Genomic DNA, 17,721 nt, shown 5'->3' on the forward strand with positions numbered 1-17,721 from the left:
AATGTATCAATTATTGTATGAAGTTGATTAATAAAATAAGATGTTGTTCATACATAATCATTCCCAGATTGTTTCGGATTATATAACCTGAAACGTCCTCAGATTGTTTAAAATTTTGTGTTTTGAAAGGTTTGCCACATTTTAAAATAAGCTAAAATATGGTTTTAGTCCCTGCAAATATGCCTCGTTTTGGTTTTAGTCCCTGTAAAAAAAATTGTTTTTGGTCCCTGCAAAATTTTTTGTTTTTTAAAATGGTCCTTGACCCCATTTTTGTGATGATTTGCATACGTGGTGCATGATGACTGAACCCATTTTTGTAGTTTTTGGTCCCTGCAAAATATTTTGTTTTTTCAAAAGGTCCCTGCAAATTTTTTTGTTTTTGAAAATAGTCCCTCCAGAGACTATTTTCAAAAACAAAAAATTTTGCACGGACCAAAAACAATTTTTTTTTCACAGGGACTAAAACCAAAACGAGGCATATTTACAGGGACTAAAACCATATTTTAGCCTTTAAAATATATAAACCAAACCAGTCAAATACAAGATTATCCATATTGAACTGAAATTTTTTGTAGTCCACAATGCACATAAAATTTTTATGAATTGGTGTGTGTTGGTTCATTTCTAAACCACACAACATAACCATGAACATTTATTCAGCAGATATATACATTAAGTTAGTTGTAGTTTACTCCAACGGGGAAAACCTAATCTGTTTAGGATCCACATTGATGTCACATTTTCTAACTTGAAGGATTAGCTAATCAAATTAACGGTCGTCTCAACCACAAAGGCACAAATACAATGGGAATTGTTGGGTATTGTCGTTTGAGAGTGAATTATGATACCATGATCATTGCTGACCATTTATAATATCACCCAAAATTGTTGTGCAAATTTTATTGGGATGATATGATGGTCAACAAAGACCTTCGTATATATTATACTACGTTTATAGGATTTGATATGTTTCAAATTATGAAATAGATCGTCAATTATGAGAAAAGGGCACAAACATTAAAATATAACTAGATCATGTGGTTTGACAGAGTTATTACGGTGGTGTTGGGTTCACAACAACTTATGAGGGTGTATCCGTGAAAACAACCAAAATTGTTGAAGCCTTGATGTGGCAGTGCTTTGTAGAAGTTCTCTCCGGTCATAGTTCGTTATCGGAGTGCGCAAGTTCGTTGCAGGTTTAGATAGGATCCCCTACGTAGAGGGAGGACACACAGCAAATGGCAGAAGGAAGTTTGCAACGGTGAAGAGAGAAAAAAAAAAAGTTATCGAAGTTAGTGATTAAAAAAAGTAAAATATTAGTTTTTTAAATAATAAAAAAAATAATGATGTGGATATTAGACCAAGTGCAATGGGATAGTTGAAAGCCAAGTTCAACATGTTGAACCATTAGAAGAGGGTGTTGAAAATGAGAGAAAAATGATGTGGAGGAGAGAGGAGTTGAATGAGTTCAACATTGTTGAACTTGGAGAGATAAATATTTTGTGGATAAAGTGGGTGACACGTGTAATCTTCTGATTGGTTGCCTGAATTTTTATCATCTTAAAAATTTGAACTCAATTATTTCATTGCAAAATAATTTTTAAATTTTCTTTTTTTTTACCAAAATTTATGATTTTTTTTTTGTCTATAAATAGAGAATTGGTTCATTTGATTTGGACACAAAAAAAATCCAAAATTTTCACTATCTTAATCTTGTTATTATCTTTCTATTAGTTTTTCTTTTGAAGTTTTAATATTTTTTTAGTGAAAATAAATTATTTAAATACATTTTGTTTTTCCAAAAAAACTAAAAAAAATAAATTATTAAGTGTTTATTATTTTAATTTAATTATAATCGATAATTTTAATTTTATGTAAAAAAACAAAAATATAAAATTAAATAAAAATATGAAATAAAAAGTGGTGGGGTAGAGTGTTGAATGAAAAAAAAAACTATTGGAGAGGGTAAAAGTTGATTGAATGTTGAATAAGAGAGAGAAAATGATGTAGAGTGTTGAGAATTGAAAAAGTGGATGCTGAATGGTGTTGAATGTTTTTTACCATTATAGATGATCTTAGGTGGTCGGTGATGTGTACAATTGATTCACATCAATATTGATTAACAATTGACCAACACTTCTTTGACAAAAGGACTTAATTGAAAGAAAAAAAGTTGAGAGATTGATTACAATTTTATTTTAGTTTATATAAGAACCTATATAAAAAATTCTTAAATAGTTCAGGGATCTATTTATTAAACCTAAAAAAATATGATTGTAATATTATATGAAAATTTAAATGCGATATTGAAGTATTATATGATAATTTATTTATCATATTGTATGTTTATTTTCTTAAATACAAAAAATATTTAAAAATATAGAATTAACCCTATAAATCATTCTCCTCCAAAATATGGCTCAAGAACATACCTTTCATTAGAGTAAACAATGAATAAGTTTTTTTTAAGAGAAGTTTAGTCCATGAGTTATCTTTAAGGTATCAAATCTAAAAATTATGTATTGAAAATTGTGTAAATTTATTTTTCAAACTTTTGATAATTATTATTTTTAATAAATATTTATAAATATTATTCAAAAAATAAATACTTATTATTTGTGGAAATTTTAACATGTGCTTTTAAGACGCAACACATTAGATTAAGTTTTTTTTTTTTTTACAAAACAGTACCCTCCAAATTTCTTTAACAAGGGAAATGACCGACACTTATTATTTAGTGAGATCCAACTTTTAATTAAAGTATATTAACTACTTGGATACAACAACCATTAGATTGAAGTTACTGTTTTATAATTAAAAAAATAAAAAGGGAAATGTTAACTAGTATTTTTCGGATACGTTTTAAGAACCATAATTAATAAGTATTTATAAAAATGTATGTAATCAACGAATTGCAAATTAAAATGATTGACTCTTTTAAAGAATAATTTCTTATTTTAGAATGTTTAAAGAATGCCTTGAAAGTACGGTACTTGAAAAAGAAAAAAAAAATTTTGATTGAAGTTACTCTCTCTTTAAAGAAAGTCTTAAGATTACAAATAGAGAATGTCCTCCAAATTTCATTGAAGATACTTTCTTTTCGAAGAAAGAAAGTCTCCATATAGAAGACGGCAAATAGAGTAATAGTACCCTCCAAATTTCTTTTTGGCTATTTCTTGGCAATTTCTAAGGGAATCCCAAAAAAATGATTGAGGTTTATGTAATTGTGTGGGTCTCCGTCTCATGCCCAAAACACAACAATGTTTTCCTTTTGCACACAAATTAAAATTCTTGCTTTACTAACATATCAAAGTTTGCATCATATGATTAAATTTTTATACATTTTCTATTCCAGTCCATCAATTTTCTCCATCTTTGACTCCAATCCTTGACCACACAGAACAATATATCTCAAGCACTGACCCTACGGCTACCAAATATTAAATTCCGTTGAAGATTTGTTGACATCCAAAGTCGAAGGTACATTAGATCATTGTCTAATTGTAGGTGGAAGCCAGCCTCACGTTGCCTTACTATGTTCATTTTCTAACTACTACACCACAATATTTAAATTGATTATCACACACACTGCTTGAAGTTGAAATCAAAGACCTTTCTACGTCACGATTTTTCCTTTCCTTCAACTAAGGGTACATAGTGGGTCATCTTTGTTGTATATATCATACTTAATGTCTTGTAATTAATCAACATTAAGGAAACCAAATATTTGAAGCATGTGGCCATGACAAGTGTTTTGGGGGCAAATCCTTGATTTTCATAGATATAATGGCCATGGTGGGGTTTAATGGATCTTAGTGTAAGTCCAATATATCATTGTCAATATGCTTCATGATGGACTTTGCTTTCCATATGCATTAATAGATCGATACATCGTTAACTTATGAAATTAATCAAGTAACAAGCAATTGCTATGGTTATAATGAATGTGCAATTTATGTATTCTATGATCACACCCACGCGCACAATAATTTGATTTCATTAAATTTGTCTGTTGGAAGGGTTTCATATAGATAGTTACGTGACTTACCTCAAGAAAAAAAAAAGTTACATGACAAATGACCGATCCAAACATTTTTCCCTTGCATGGAGCAAGTTGTTTCGCTTCCCACATAAGTTTATATACACAAAAAATTAATGGATGCTCTTTTGGCCCCCTATTTGTTCAAAAAATATATAAAACGAAGTTAAGTGGATATCAACCGAAAGGTTTATAAACATACAAAATAGCCGTTTGGGAGTGTCGAACTAGACGGATTTGGGAGACCAAAAGAGCAAACTTCCAAAAAAGATATTGTTGACTATTGTTCTAAATTTGTATTGCGAGCCAAAATTAGCGTGAATTTTGCTCTTCCTCCTGCACTTTTCGCTCGCGCCCTGCAACCATGACGAAAATATTCCTTACGTGAGTTAAGTCACTCACGCTGGTTTTGTTTTGAAATATTCACAATGTTTCAATGTTGGAGCATGAGTTTAGGTTGTTGGCTTCCACTTATAACATGTTTTGCATTGTATTCAAGGTTGAAAATGCTACTTCAGTTAACAAAAATTTACAAAGTGTGTCTTCTTCTTCAAAAAAAAAAAAAATTACAAAGTTTGACATGCATAAAATAAGAGATATTTTTGATACATTTAGCTCGAATCTAAATAGGGAAAACAAAGGACCCTTTTGACCATTTGTGAATGCTAACTAACTTAACCTGACATGCCAATCTGTTGTTGCCACATCAGATGTACGACATGACCCACACTCACTAACCATTGAGCTACTAGTTGTGTGACCTATCTTTTTCCCCTATATAAAGCCACCCTCTCCCCTTCCACCCTTCATTCTAAAATAAGTTCCTTCTCCACACCCTACCTCTCTCATCCAAAATCTCAAAACCCATCAACTACTTCCTACATACACATCCCTTCCCTTTTTCTCCTGCAATTCCCAAACACCTCCTTAAGTAATCATTACACCATTATATCCAATCTTTTCATAACTCTCTTCTTAGCCCTTATTCTCACAATCACCACAATTCTTGCTCCTTTTCACCCTCCTACCTTTCCTTTTTATTTGTTTTACCAACAAAAAATGTACAAGTTTGAGAAGAGATCAACAATCCACGACAGGTTCATAAACCCTTCATTCTCTTCCACCCTCTTAGACCAAATTTACCGTTCCATCGACGAAGGAGAAACAAAATTAACCACCGAAACAACCAAATTTTACAGAGAACAAAAACCAACGGTTATAAACAAACCAACAACCGACAGAAAATATTATAACTACGAACCAAAAACTGAAAAACTTGTCACTGTCGTGAAAGAAACCAACAACAATCGAAAATCAAATCAACATGATCATGACCAAGATGCTCTGTTCTTCAGTTCAACCTCAATTTCTTCGGATTCTAGCTCCAGTGGATTCTCCTCCTCCGACACAGATTCATTATACAGAACAAAATCACGTTCCTCGTCGTGCTTTGTTCCACCGAGGCCAAAACCGGTGAGAACAAGCACGTCGGCATCATTTAGGTTTGAAAAAGAGAAACATGGGAATCATGTTTTCGATGATTTTTGTCGAAGTTCAGAAACCAAACAAGGCACAGAAACTCGCGGCGAGGAAGTAATTTTAATAAAGAACAAATCAAGAGCCGTTAAGATTTACAATAACTTGAAGAAAGTGAAGCAACCGATTTCGCCAGGTGGAAAACTCACGAGTTTCCTCAACTCTCTATTTGTTAATAGTAACAATGAGAAGAAAATGAAGACTGAGAAACCAACAAAGACGAAGAAGCAGATGAACACGTGGGAGACTCATGAGGGAAAAGTAGCTTCCACGTGTTCATCTGCTTCTTCGTTTTCGCGGTCTTGTTTGAGCAAAACAGCGTCATTTTGTGGTAGAAATGATTACAAAACTGTTGGTTTTTGTGGAGTGGAAGAGGGTAGAGCTAAGGTGGAGGAAGCTACTAGAAAGTTTTTGAATGAGTACCATAGCCGTAACAAGAAGAAGAAGAAGGACGATTTAGTTTTATTAAAGGATTTGTGTATTAATCAAAATGAAGAAGAGGATGAAGATGATGATGATGTGGCAAGTTGTGCAAGTTCTGATCTTTTTGAGTTGGATCATTTGAGTGTGTTTGGAGATAGTAGGTATTGTGAGGAGCTTCCTGTGTATGGAACTACCCGTGTTAGTTAATTAGTTAATTATTGATTAGTAATAATAGTGTCATTGTTAATGCATGAGGCTAGAAGCATATATCATATATAGATACATGAATAACAGAACCATTTGGATATTTGTCTTTCTAAGTTTTTTTCTTTGTGGTTTTCTTAATTATATATATGTCCTTTAAATAAAATGGTTTTATGGAGTGCAAAATTAACATCGAAGCTATTAGCTTACCATGATTGTTTGTAAGTGCGATGTGAACAAAAAGAACAAAAATAGAGTAATGCGTTGTATTGCGAGATGTTCAGGAGAGATAAGACGTGTCATTTATTTTGACCCCAACAAATAATTTATTCCACCAAATCTGGAATTGACACTCTTTCTAACATTAAACATATCTGTTTTCGTGAGTTTTTGGGACGTTTTCTTTCCTTCGCACTATATAGGATAAAAACATAATTGTTAATGAAAGTATTCGATCGACACTCTCATGTATGGTCGCCGCTATTGGTCAAAATATCTTATTTTTATGTATAAAACATTTTTTTTTACTGAATTTCTTGTATAAATCCATACCACTCTCCCATTAATCTGCAGATTGGTTTATATCATCCCAAAGGATACTTGATAAGATATATATAGTAGGGCTCTATAATAAGTGTAGTTTGAAACAATCAATCTCACAAATTACATTTATCATAGTGCCAATGAATTAACTTGCTGAGCCGATTGGCTCATGATTCTCTGGACTATTAAAGAATGATCATATACTTTACCCACCTTTTATCTCACTAATAGGATTACCATCACAATTCGGCAGTATTTGCATTAGGAAAAAAAAAAGTTGAAACAGTTTACAATGGTGAAAATGACTCTTGAGAAAATACTTGATTAATTTTACAAAGTGTTTCAAAAAGACTTTTTCTTGCTTACAAGTAGTCTTTTAAAAAAATTCTTTGATCAGTTACTATGTTATTGGTACGAAGTTTTCACGTCTGTTTAACAATGTCTTTGACATCATTATGATTTTTTTCACATCTATGTAAACAAAGCAAGATTGCTTAATAATTATGTATTTAATTTTGGAGTATGTTTTTAATGAGTTGAGTATCATGACAATGACATTGCTAAATTATGTGGAGGTGAGAACATATAACTAATCTAAAGCCTCTTATTGGTAAAGCGATGTTTTTCATTGAAATGTGTACGTGTCTTGGTGTATGTGTATTGTGTATTTTTGTAGTTGTCATAGAATCTGCTATTTTTTTGAAATGATCAAGAATATGATAGAAAGAAGAGTAAATGGGGTACTTTGATTGTTATGATCAAAAGAAAGTGTTGTTGGGATACGTTAATTTTCTCGATCATGATAAAGCATTCCAATGGAAACTTACTGACAAGAATAGGTTTGAGAAAAAAGGAAGAAAAAGAAGAGGGAAAATGAGAGATTCGAGATGGCAAATCACAAGCAAACTGAGTGAGAAGGGTTTGATGCTGATGGTAAAGGCAAAGGCAGATCTTCATCCATGGGAAAATGAGAATAGAGAAAGTGATCCAAGACTAAAGCTTTTGCTTTATCTCTTTCTTTATTTTTTTTCATTCTAAATTCTTGTTCCTATTTTGAAATTTACATATCCCCATTAACTTGCAGATTGTGTGCTACCACTTGTTCTTGACCTAGACCGGACCCAATTCTTAGTGGATTCTATTACGATAATTTTGAAAGGCAAAGCAAATTGGGAAGCTCGTATGAGAGTTTTGTACTTTGAAGGGTGCTGGTTAGTTATAACCATGTGATAAGTAGGCCTCTACAAGACTCTGCACAAAAAAGTGGTGAAAAAAGTTGGGTTGAATGAAAAACATTGGGGTCGCTAATGATGTGGCTTGTTTTTGTGGTCCATATCAAAGTTCACACAATATTTAGCTTTGTTATGCTGGAAAAGACAAAGTCATGAACATCATTGGCGATCCCGAGGTTAGTTTCCAACAACACCATGGATCCACTTTTCCTTTATATCCTCCTAGAACTAGAAAGAACAAGCGATCAAACTATGACCATGCTCATGATTGAGATATTTTGTATCCACATTAACATTACTACATTTTAAGGCTATGTCAACATAAGTACCCTTTGAATGCGAAACCTTGTTCTTAAATATAAGTGTTTTTCAAATTACTAGATGTATTGATATTTTTTTTCTTCTAGACATAATCTAATTAAGACTCCCTTCAGTTCTTTTTATAAAAGATAAATAAGTCAATAAAAATTGATGTATTTCACTCATAATATATACCAAATACATCAACTTTTGTTGACAAATTTATTTCTTATAAAAATGATTGGAGGCAGTATCATCAATTTACATAAGAATATAAAAAGTTGACATCAAATACATCTACACACAAGAAATTTAATAATATTTTATACATAAATTATATACATTAGTTGCACTATCAACTTTTTTCTTTTGGATTGCCATGATATTTGTATGAAATTAGGACCGTTGCTTATTAGTGATTAATCTCCATCGGAGAATCTATAGGGCACACAAGGTGGGTTCTCCCATCTCAACCTTTCTTAATAAATGTGAAAAAAAAAATCACGTTTTAGATTCATTGAATAACTTATGTGTATGATCTATAATATAGAGCACATACATCAATGAACCTAAAAATTAATTTTTTATTTTTAATAATGACTAGAGGAGTACAATGGATGTTTATAAATAGAGGTGTGTTACTTGAACAACCATTTATACGACAACTTATAAGAAAAATCATAGATTTACACAGAAAAATAGATTTTTTTTTTGAAAGACAGAAAAATAGATATTGACATTAAAACCAAATCAATAGAGAGATAAAGCAAAAATATAGCATGAGTATGGGAGAAAAAATTGACACAAAAATAATCACAAATTAGTTGTATAAATATCTTTTCTCTTATAGATAAGGACAAAGTGACTTTCTTTTAGTGGTGAAAAACTATTGTATTATCTTAGATAATTATGACGAATGTGATTGTCGACATTAGGGCGTAAATTTACTAGATTAGCATATAAAAGATTATAGTTTATGTCAACAAATCTTAACTCAATTAGCAATAATATCAAAATTATTAGGTCGGATGTCGTGACTGAAGTTCAAACCCCAATTCTTTCACTTATGTGTGTGAGAGTTTTCAATATCTTTTATCATTTCGTTAATCAACCAAAAAAATCATACTATATTACTTATCTTATGCTTCAAGTATCTTCTTGTAATAATAAAAAAAAAATCTTCTATTTCCTCTCTAAAATATATCTCTCTCTCTTACACACACTTTATAAAAAATTCTTCTATTTCCTTTTTAAAATCTACTTAAAAAATGATTGAACCGATTTTAAAAATATCTAAAAACAATCGATTGTTGTCACTAAAAAGTTGAGCGGCAATTAAATATCATTGGTGTAGTTTTTGAACAATTTCATAATTGAAAAGAATAAAAATCATATTGTGGCCGTATCAAACACTTGATCCCTCGTTCTTTGATTTTTCTTGACTCTTTTTTTCTCTCTCTCAACAATAGTGTTTTTCCTAATTTCTCTCTCACAAAGAACACGGTAAAGGAAAAAGAAAGAAAAAGCCTTTTTTTTTTCTCTTCTCAATGCTATTCCACCTTTTGTTTTCCCCCAATTTTATTTTTTACCGCAGCACTTGAGAATCATATCCCTTTTATCAACTTCAAATGAATATATCCAAAAGAAGTCCAATAAAAGTGCCTAGAGAGGATGACACTTTAGGCATCTAGCAATTGCTTAGAGACATCTAAAAAAAATCTCCAATGGCAGTTAACTATCACTCGCTCTAAAACGGTAATTAATTATTGTTTTAAACTTTTTATATCTATTAAATTACTTTTTAAATCGATTTAATCAGTTTAAAAAATATTTAAACAAAAGTTAACTATTGACGAAGTGTTTTAGGTGCATGTGAGTAATCTCTAAACAAAGGAACAAGGACAAAAGGCCCTAACTATAGATTAAAGGCCCAAGACTACTAAAGTGATATGTGAATCACACCCCCACACTATCTCATTAATAGAAAAGACACTGTTAATATTTTGTAAAATTAAAGTGGATTACTAATCTATCAAATTATTCTTCTCAAATATATACGTAATCCCCTTTATCATGAATTCAAAGTGATAAATATTAATTTGATGCACACATGATATTACCCAAAAAAATTAGGCAGTATAATTTTGGTATAGTTTTTCTAATAATTTGGTCAAAAAATAGTTTAAATTTAATAGTTTTTCTAATAAAATATGCAGATGAATGTAATTTTTCACATGTATTAAAATGCTCTACCACCTGGATATCTAAATGAACAAGTGCTTTTTGGTTTTCTCAAGTAGTTTAGTTGCTAGAAACTCATCTTTTAGGGTATATAAGTGGAGTGTTCGATGTTCGAATTATAACCTCTACATATATTATACAATGTTTCTACCAATTAAACTAAGGATAGCCGGGTGCTTGTTTGGTTCAATGATGGGAATTCTTTAACTTGGAGAATGTGAAAAAGTTGTATGCTAAGCTTTTCTAGAGTTTATTGTTTTCAATGAATTCTTTTTACTTTTAACTTTCTTAAATAGTGCATCGGAGAAATTAGTTAGCATGAACCTATTTATATGAATCAAAACGTGATTTTAACATAATCAGTATTTTTATGTTTGCTTTTTATAGAGATTTATTTTGTCTTGGAATTAATTTTAAGCTTAAAATTAAAAACTATTAATTTTGAGTTGAATCAGTTCTATCTTTTTGAATTTTGTTTAACTCTTATGTTAAAATTCTTTTTAGTAAATTACAAGTTAAAAACAATTTTGATGTTAAGTATACAAAGACTCAAATACATATAAATCACCTTCGCATAAATGGCATTCTAACGTAAATTACTTTAAACTAAACTCACTTTTAGTCAAAGTTAATTTTACAAAAATCAATTCATTTAAAACTAATTTTCAACTCTTAACAACCAAACACACACTAATACTTTCAAGAGGCTTCAAATAAACCAAAAAAATCATTAGGATAACCTTATCTCCATTCACAAGTAGAATAACTCCCACATCATCAAAAAAATCTCCATTTTTCATCTCACATCCAATTCCACACATTTCTTCAACCACTAATATCTAACCCTCATATATCCAACCCTTCATCGCAAACACTTATTTCAAACAAAACCAAAACCAAACCAATAATCCAATAATGGCTTCAGCTTCTGTTTCAATGTCTTTACCACTAACCCAAGCAACTCACAAAAACCTTCACAATTCTTCCTCCACACCCTTCTTGAAACCATTGCCCTTTCCACAAGCAAAGAAGACACTAGTCAACAAGTCAACTTCAAAATCCAATGTTGTTGGAATTCAAGCATCATTGAAAGACAAAACAGTGAAGGGTCTAACAGCTTTTGCATTAACAGCCTCTATGGTGTTACCAGATGTTGCTCATGCAGCTGGAAATGATTTTTCACCATCTCTTAAAAACTTTTTGCTTAGCATTGCTGCTGGTGGTGTTGTTCTTACAGCTATATTGGGTGCTGTTGTTGGTGTTTCCAACTTTGATCCTGTTAAGAGAACTTAATTAAACTATGTTGTCACAATCTCAAAGGTTTATATTTTATGTTAATCATGTCATTTTTTTCCACCTTTTGATTTGTTTGCAATTGTTTCTAATACAAGGTGAATATATACCAACAATTGCCGAGAACGTTTAAAATTGATTTAGAGTATGTATAATATATATGAACCGTTCAATCTTAAATAAATGGTCGAGATTGATTATTAACTCGATGTCCAGTTTGATTTTTAACTTTGAATGGCGAATATGAGAATTGAATGAAGCCTACTACTCAAGCAAAGTTGCTGAAACAATTTGAAACTGTTTATTATTGAATTATTTTATGGACCATACTTAGATACTGTGCCTTAGACACAATTCATCAGGTTTGTGACATGATTTGTTCTAAACAACATCGTATATGTCATTTTTTGATGCAGCTGTTAAAATATAAAACTGATAGTTTTTGATGAGACAGTACCTATAGAACTTTACTAAGTATTTTCCTTATTTTATCTAGGTAACTATGCTGGCATGCTTTATTGTTCTGAAACTATACATCAAATTCTTACACACTCTAACACCATATGCAAATTAATGAAAACATGCATGTATTACATAAATTGAATTGCCCTACAGATTAACCTTAAAGTCAAATCTGGACTAATAATATTAGCGCAATACTTTGGAGGTGAGAGCATGCAAGAGTCCTTTCCTTTCCTTTAGGGACGACATGCTATGCCATGACCAGGAATAAATCTAGCATTATCTTCAGTGTACACATGAGTTTCATTCTTCAGCCTGAAACAATAGTAATTTTGATGTCAAATTCTATGAAATTAGCTAGTTGGAAACTATGGATTAACTAGAAAATGGTTAAATTACAGCATATGTCTTTTAAGTTTGAGGTTTGTACACTTACGATTTGGACACGGCCTTATTCATGATGGTAGATGAATGGAACCAAGCACCATCTAGGTAGAGCAATTTTCCTTTTATTCTTTCTTCAATTCTTTTGTCCATTTCCACAGCATCAATCAATATTGGTTGGTCTGAAGCCTGAATTCAAAACATAGAAGTTTTATAAAAAAAAATCACAAATAATCATGATAAAAAAAGTATGAAGTATATATTTTTTTTTTGCATACCATAACCCATCCCCATGAATCAGCAAATGATGGTACATGAGTCCCGTATGCCACCACATCTGCACCAAATGCGAAAGAAGGAACGAAAAAGAAAACCAAAAGCACGTAAGAAAAACATATGTTAGTCAAATGTCACCCACGATTTCATGTATTGAATTGGTGATTCAATCATCACGAAATGTCCATGTTCTGTTTAAACAAGTGTTTTTAAAACAGAACCAAAGATCGAACGATGAGACATTGAAGTTTAATTATATTCAATCGGGTTAAATTTTGTGTAAAAGATAGAAAAAACGAAGCAGTGAACCAAATAACAAATTCAACCCGGTTCGATCCGGTTCTAACAAACACGTACTAGTAAAAGATTTGAGGTAGATCTATTCTTACATTTGAAGACCTGTTTTATGGTGTTGTGTATAGAGGTGAAGACCTCTTTGTGTGAAAAGATTCCTGCTGGTCCAGCCTATATGAAAACATACAAAAAGGAAAATGTGAAAAGTTAAATATTGATTAAATGGGCAGTGAGAAATACTTCGTAACAAAAATATGGTTGTTCAATAGATTATTTAAAATTGCTCACTTGACTGGAAAAAGAAAACCAATCGAGAGTTACAACTCAATCGGATTTTACACAAAAACAGTCGATCAGGAGTTGCGATCTACTCGAGAGCGAAATTCAGGAGCTTATTGAACAACTGTCTAACATAAAAGTGTGTTCTTCAAAAGTATACCTGGGTCACAAAAATGCCATTCTCAGTGAGTTTAGGCTTCACAACTTTCTCATAGAAGGACTTAGTGTAGAGCTGATAGCAAGGACCATCTTCAAGTGGGTCAGCCAAATCTCCAACAATGATATCAAACTTCTCCTTTCTTTTCTCTAATTCAGCCCTTTAATACACACACACACACACACAAAAAAAAAAATGTAATTGCTAAACACAAAAAATAATAAATTCCTATTTGCAAAATGAGCTAGTTTCTTACTTGGCACAATTGATGACAAGGTCGAGCTTCTTGTCAGCAAATGCCTCCTTATTTGCAACCAGGTATTTTCTGCAGAAATCCACCACCTCCTGTAGGAATAATTTTTTTTATTAATTATTAATTTGAGAATATATATTCATCAATCTTACAATAAGTTTTAAAGTTATTAATGAACCATGTCTGACAAATTCTTACCAATTCTTATGAAATAGACATTCAACATTAATATTTTTTTTGGTACACATTCAACATTAATATAAGAAAAACTATATAGAAAAGTGTCCTTGTTTCTTTTGGGTAAACAGAGTGACCTTATTTTTTTTTCTTTATTAAATAAATGGCACTGCCCACATCGAATATGGATATTATTATTATTATTAAGTTTTCAATTTGAGGGACGGCTAAGTAGAATATGATGACATACTTTGAACCCCCAAAAAATAAGAATATGACTTAAAAGAAGTAACCTTGTCAATATCGCACATAACTACTTTCTCCATTGACTTGTGCTTGAGAGCTTCTCTAGCTGCTGAACCTTCACCACCTCCCATTATAAACACTGTCTTGGGGCTGCCAATATATTACCACACATGCCTCTTCATATTAGTCCAAGGTTTCATCAAACAAAATCACAATCAAGTATATACAAAGGCATAATGGCATGCATGGTATTAATTTGTAAAAGGATAAAATTTAGGTGTATTTTCGTATGATTCTTGACTAAAAATACATTATTTGTGGTTTTGACAAACTTTAAGAAAATTGTGGATTTAAGAAAATCATGAGTATTTAGTTAAGAATCACACGAAAAATACTTTACTAAAATTTTTTCATTTGTAAAAATATCCAATTACTATCGAGACACTTTTATTGGATATAAAATTAATGTGGATCCCATCATTGTATACATATGCCCAATATAAGATGGTGTGGTTTGTACAATTTTTTTTTTTCAAAGCTCATACAATTTAATTGTAGAGAAGTGGGGTGTCCGGAATTCGAACCCCAACCCCTGCATATAAATATGCAATATCCCTACCAACTGAGCTAAATTCACAGGGATGGTTTATACGGATTTTATTCAATAAATAAAAGATGTTAAAAAAAAAAAATGGTTACAATAAAAGATGTTAAATTGAGTGTTGCTATCAATATTCTTTGCGGTTTTAAAATGAGCCTCCAAATATTGATTATTTATTCCCTTATTATGAGATATTATAATATACTATAAACAACATGGAATAAGAGAATATTACATAAGGAATAAGAAAGTATAGAAAACAAAGAAAAAGGAATTTGAATTTATACATATAAATTATAATGACATAATTTTTTTCATTTTAATATACACGAAGAATTCTCATAACGTCAGACTAAAAAGAAAAAAACTAATATTTCATTTTTATTAGTAAAGACAAAGAAAGAACTATAACATCCTCCCCTAATATATTAAAACAAACTTACTTTGAATGACATAAAAGAGAGGGATGAATCAAGCATTCATGATAAATGAATTCATCTGCTTCAGAACTCTGCATCTTTCCATCAAGCATCAACGCCTATATGCACCATAAATAACAATCACATACTTTATTTTAAGGAAGAATCACATACTTAGCAATTGCTATTCAAAAAATAAAAAATAAAATACATAGCAATTATTATTTCTTATAATTATGTATTATTGAAGAAAGAAATACATATTTATTAAAAAAAATAGAATCAATTCCAAAGTTAGGTAAAAATACAATTCATCGATAATTTGCTCAACAATAAATTTAACAACAAAATTTACATATTTTGATTCGCAACGAGTTTGGCAAAATCATAGTGGTTCACTAAAATTTAACACTAAATTTTACTGCTACTTTAATATTTTGGTAGTATTTTTGTACTTATTTTAGAATCAAAGCTTGCAAACCTTTCCAAAACGCTTTGTATCCAAGAGAGCAATGTCCTGGTATTCACTAATAGCTTTATGAAGCACACTGTTAAAAATAATAAGAAACTTATGAATTAGTTGGTGTGACTAAACGAAAATAATAATAATGTACTATATCATATAAAACAGAGTAAATTAAAAAGGATAAATAACGAACCTGTTGAGTTTAAAGGACCATTTGAGATCATCATCGATGATTTCCTCATACCATGTGGAAGAATCATCAACGTTGTTGACATGGTTTGGTTGAACTTCAGGGACAACCTTTGCAAACCCGTTAACGTAAAACATTTCTGGTGCCTCTCCCATGGTTTTATTTGTTGAAAATGCACCTCGCATAAAAAAAAAAAGAACGAAAAGAAACAAGTGACAATGGTGGGTGCAAAGTGCAATGTGGATTATGGGGTGTGGCAATAGTGGGTAGCACTTGGTTTTATAGCAACAAAGAAAAATAAAAAAATGGATAATATTTAATTAAAGGTCTCTCATGATGACTATAAAGTAAAAAAAAATATATTGACCTAGTTGATGACTATGTTCTTTTTATTTTTTGAAATGATGACTACTTTCATTTTATTTTTGAAAGATGATGACTATATTGATGAAACGTTTAGATCACATTTTAACTTATCATATAAAATATTATATTTATTGTCTTATTAACTTCAATTTGTATCAAAAATATAAATTATTCTATAAAAACATCAAAAAAATAATATATCTATTGTTTTATGTGATAAATACTTGCTCCTCAAATTCAAATTTTTTATATACGATAACATTTACCAACATCACATTAGTATTAGTGCGGCAAGTGGAGCTGGATTCTGATCCCTTAAACAATGTCTCAAGTTTAAATCTTATGAATGAAAAACATTTGATTAAGAAGAAGATTCTCCAAAGATGATTAATTACATATATTGACATAATTAATTGATACTTTACACTAATAACATGGTTAAAAAAATATAATATAACCTTTTGTGGATAAGAATACCATGACATGTTGGATTTGTTCTGCCAAGTAATCACTTGTTACCATTTGTTTACACAAATCAAGATAGCTAATTACTTTTTAAAAGAAATTATTTGTATTTTTAAATAATATGTAGTTTGTTTATCTATTACACATATTTTTCTCCCTCAAATAAATAATTTAAGGTATTATTGACCAACCGATGCAACTTTGTCCTTGTGAGCATAATTCAATTGATAGAGGTAATACATTTTAATGCAATATGTAGGAATTGTGGTTAGAACCTCAAATTGTGAATTTATTCATTTTAAGTGGTAGAATTCTAATCAATAATCAACTTGATAAAAAAAAATAGATATTATTGATAAAAAAAAATAGTTAGTGATTTAGAAGAATGGAAACAACAAAATGAGACACCTTAATAAAAAATATGAGTTAACAAATCCTAGATTCTTCACTTTTTTTTTTTCCTTCAAAAACAAAAAAAAAAGTATGGAAACAACAAAAAGATTTTTTTTTAAAATCAACACTTTATAACAAAAAAATGATATACTCTTTCCTAACTCAAATATGACTGGTGCTAGTCACACCCCAAAAAAATAAGTTACACCTAAATTTATTTAAAATTTTACAATAATACCAAAATTGCCTTCTTCATGTAAATTTTTAAAAACCCATCTTTTATGATCATTCTGAACCCTTACCCCCTTTCATCCACAAATCACCATAGATGCGCAACCAATATATAAATCAATATCTTTGTTATTGATCTGTACTATATTCATAAAGGTTAGTGAATTTCATGAATTTCATTTTCGATGAGTTTCTATTTGTTTATTGTTTGTTTTGGTATGAGATATGCCTGTCAATTTGATTTTAAGTGA

General features: G+C 30.5%; 3 protein-coding genes across 3 annotated transcripts; 2 read left to right on the forward strand and 1 right to left on the reverse strand.

Annotated features, from left to right (window-relative positions):
* The first annotated feature begins 4,855 nt into the window (after positions 1-4,855).
* LOC25481988 (protein BIG GRAIN 1-like A) lies at positions 4,856-6,305 on the forward strand. Its single transcript, XM_013610424.3, has one exon. The coding sequence runs from the start codon at positions 5,099-5,101 to the stop codon at positions 6,203-6,205; it is 1,107 nt and encodes a 368-aa protein (XP_013465878.1). The 5' UTR covers positions 4,856-5,098; the 3' UTR covers positions 6,206-6,305.
* A 4,989-nt stretch (positions 6,306-11,294) lies between these two features.
* On the forward strand, positions 11,295-12,039 carry LOC11428767 (uncharacterized). The gene has a single exon (XM_003588874.3). The coding sequence runs from the start codon at positions 11,434-11,436 to the stop codon at positions 11,809-11,811; it is 378 nt and encodes a 125-aa protein (XP_003588922.1). The 5' UTR covers positions 11,295-11,433; the 3' UTR covers positions 11,812-12,039.
* Positions 12,040-12,093: 54 nt separating this feature from the next.
* On the reverse strand, positions 12,094-16,293 carry LOC11426725 (thermospermine synthase ACAULIS5). Its single transcript, XM_003588875.4, has 10 exons — positions 16,019-16,293; positions 15,841-15,907; positions 15,384-15,478; positions 14,387-14,489; positions 13,920-14,008; positions 13,667-13,823; positions 13,323-13,398; positions 12,936-12,994; positions 12,710-12,846; positions 12,094-12,588 (listed from the first exon to the last, which is right to left on the reverse strand). Exons 1-10 carry the CDS (start codon positions 16,198-16,200, stop codon positions 12,510-12,512), a joined length of 1,044 nt encoding a protein of 347 aa, XP_003588923.3. The 5' UTR covers positions 16,201-16,293; the 3' UTR covers positions 12,094-12,509.
* Positions 16,294-17,721: the final 1,428 nt, after the last annotated feature.

The sequence above is a fragment of the Medicago truncatula genome, chromosome 1 (assembly GCF_003473485.1).
Source record: "Medicago truncatula cultivar Jemalong A17 chromosome 1, MtrunA17r5.0-ANR, whole genome shotgun sequence".
Classification (NCBI taxonomy): domain Eukaryota; kingdom Viridiplantae; phylum Streptophyta; class Magnoliopsida; order Fabales; family Fabaceae; genus Medicago; species Medicago truncatula.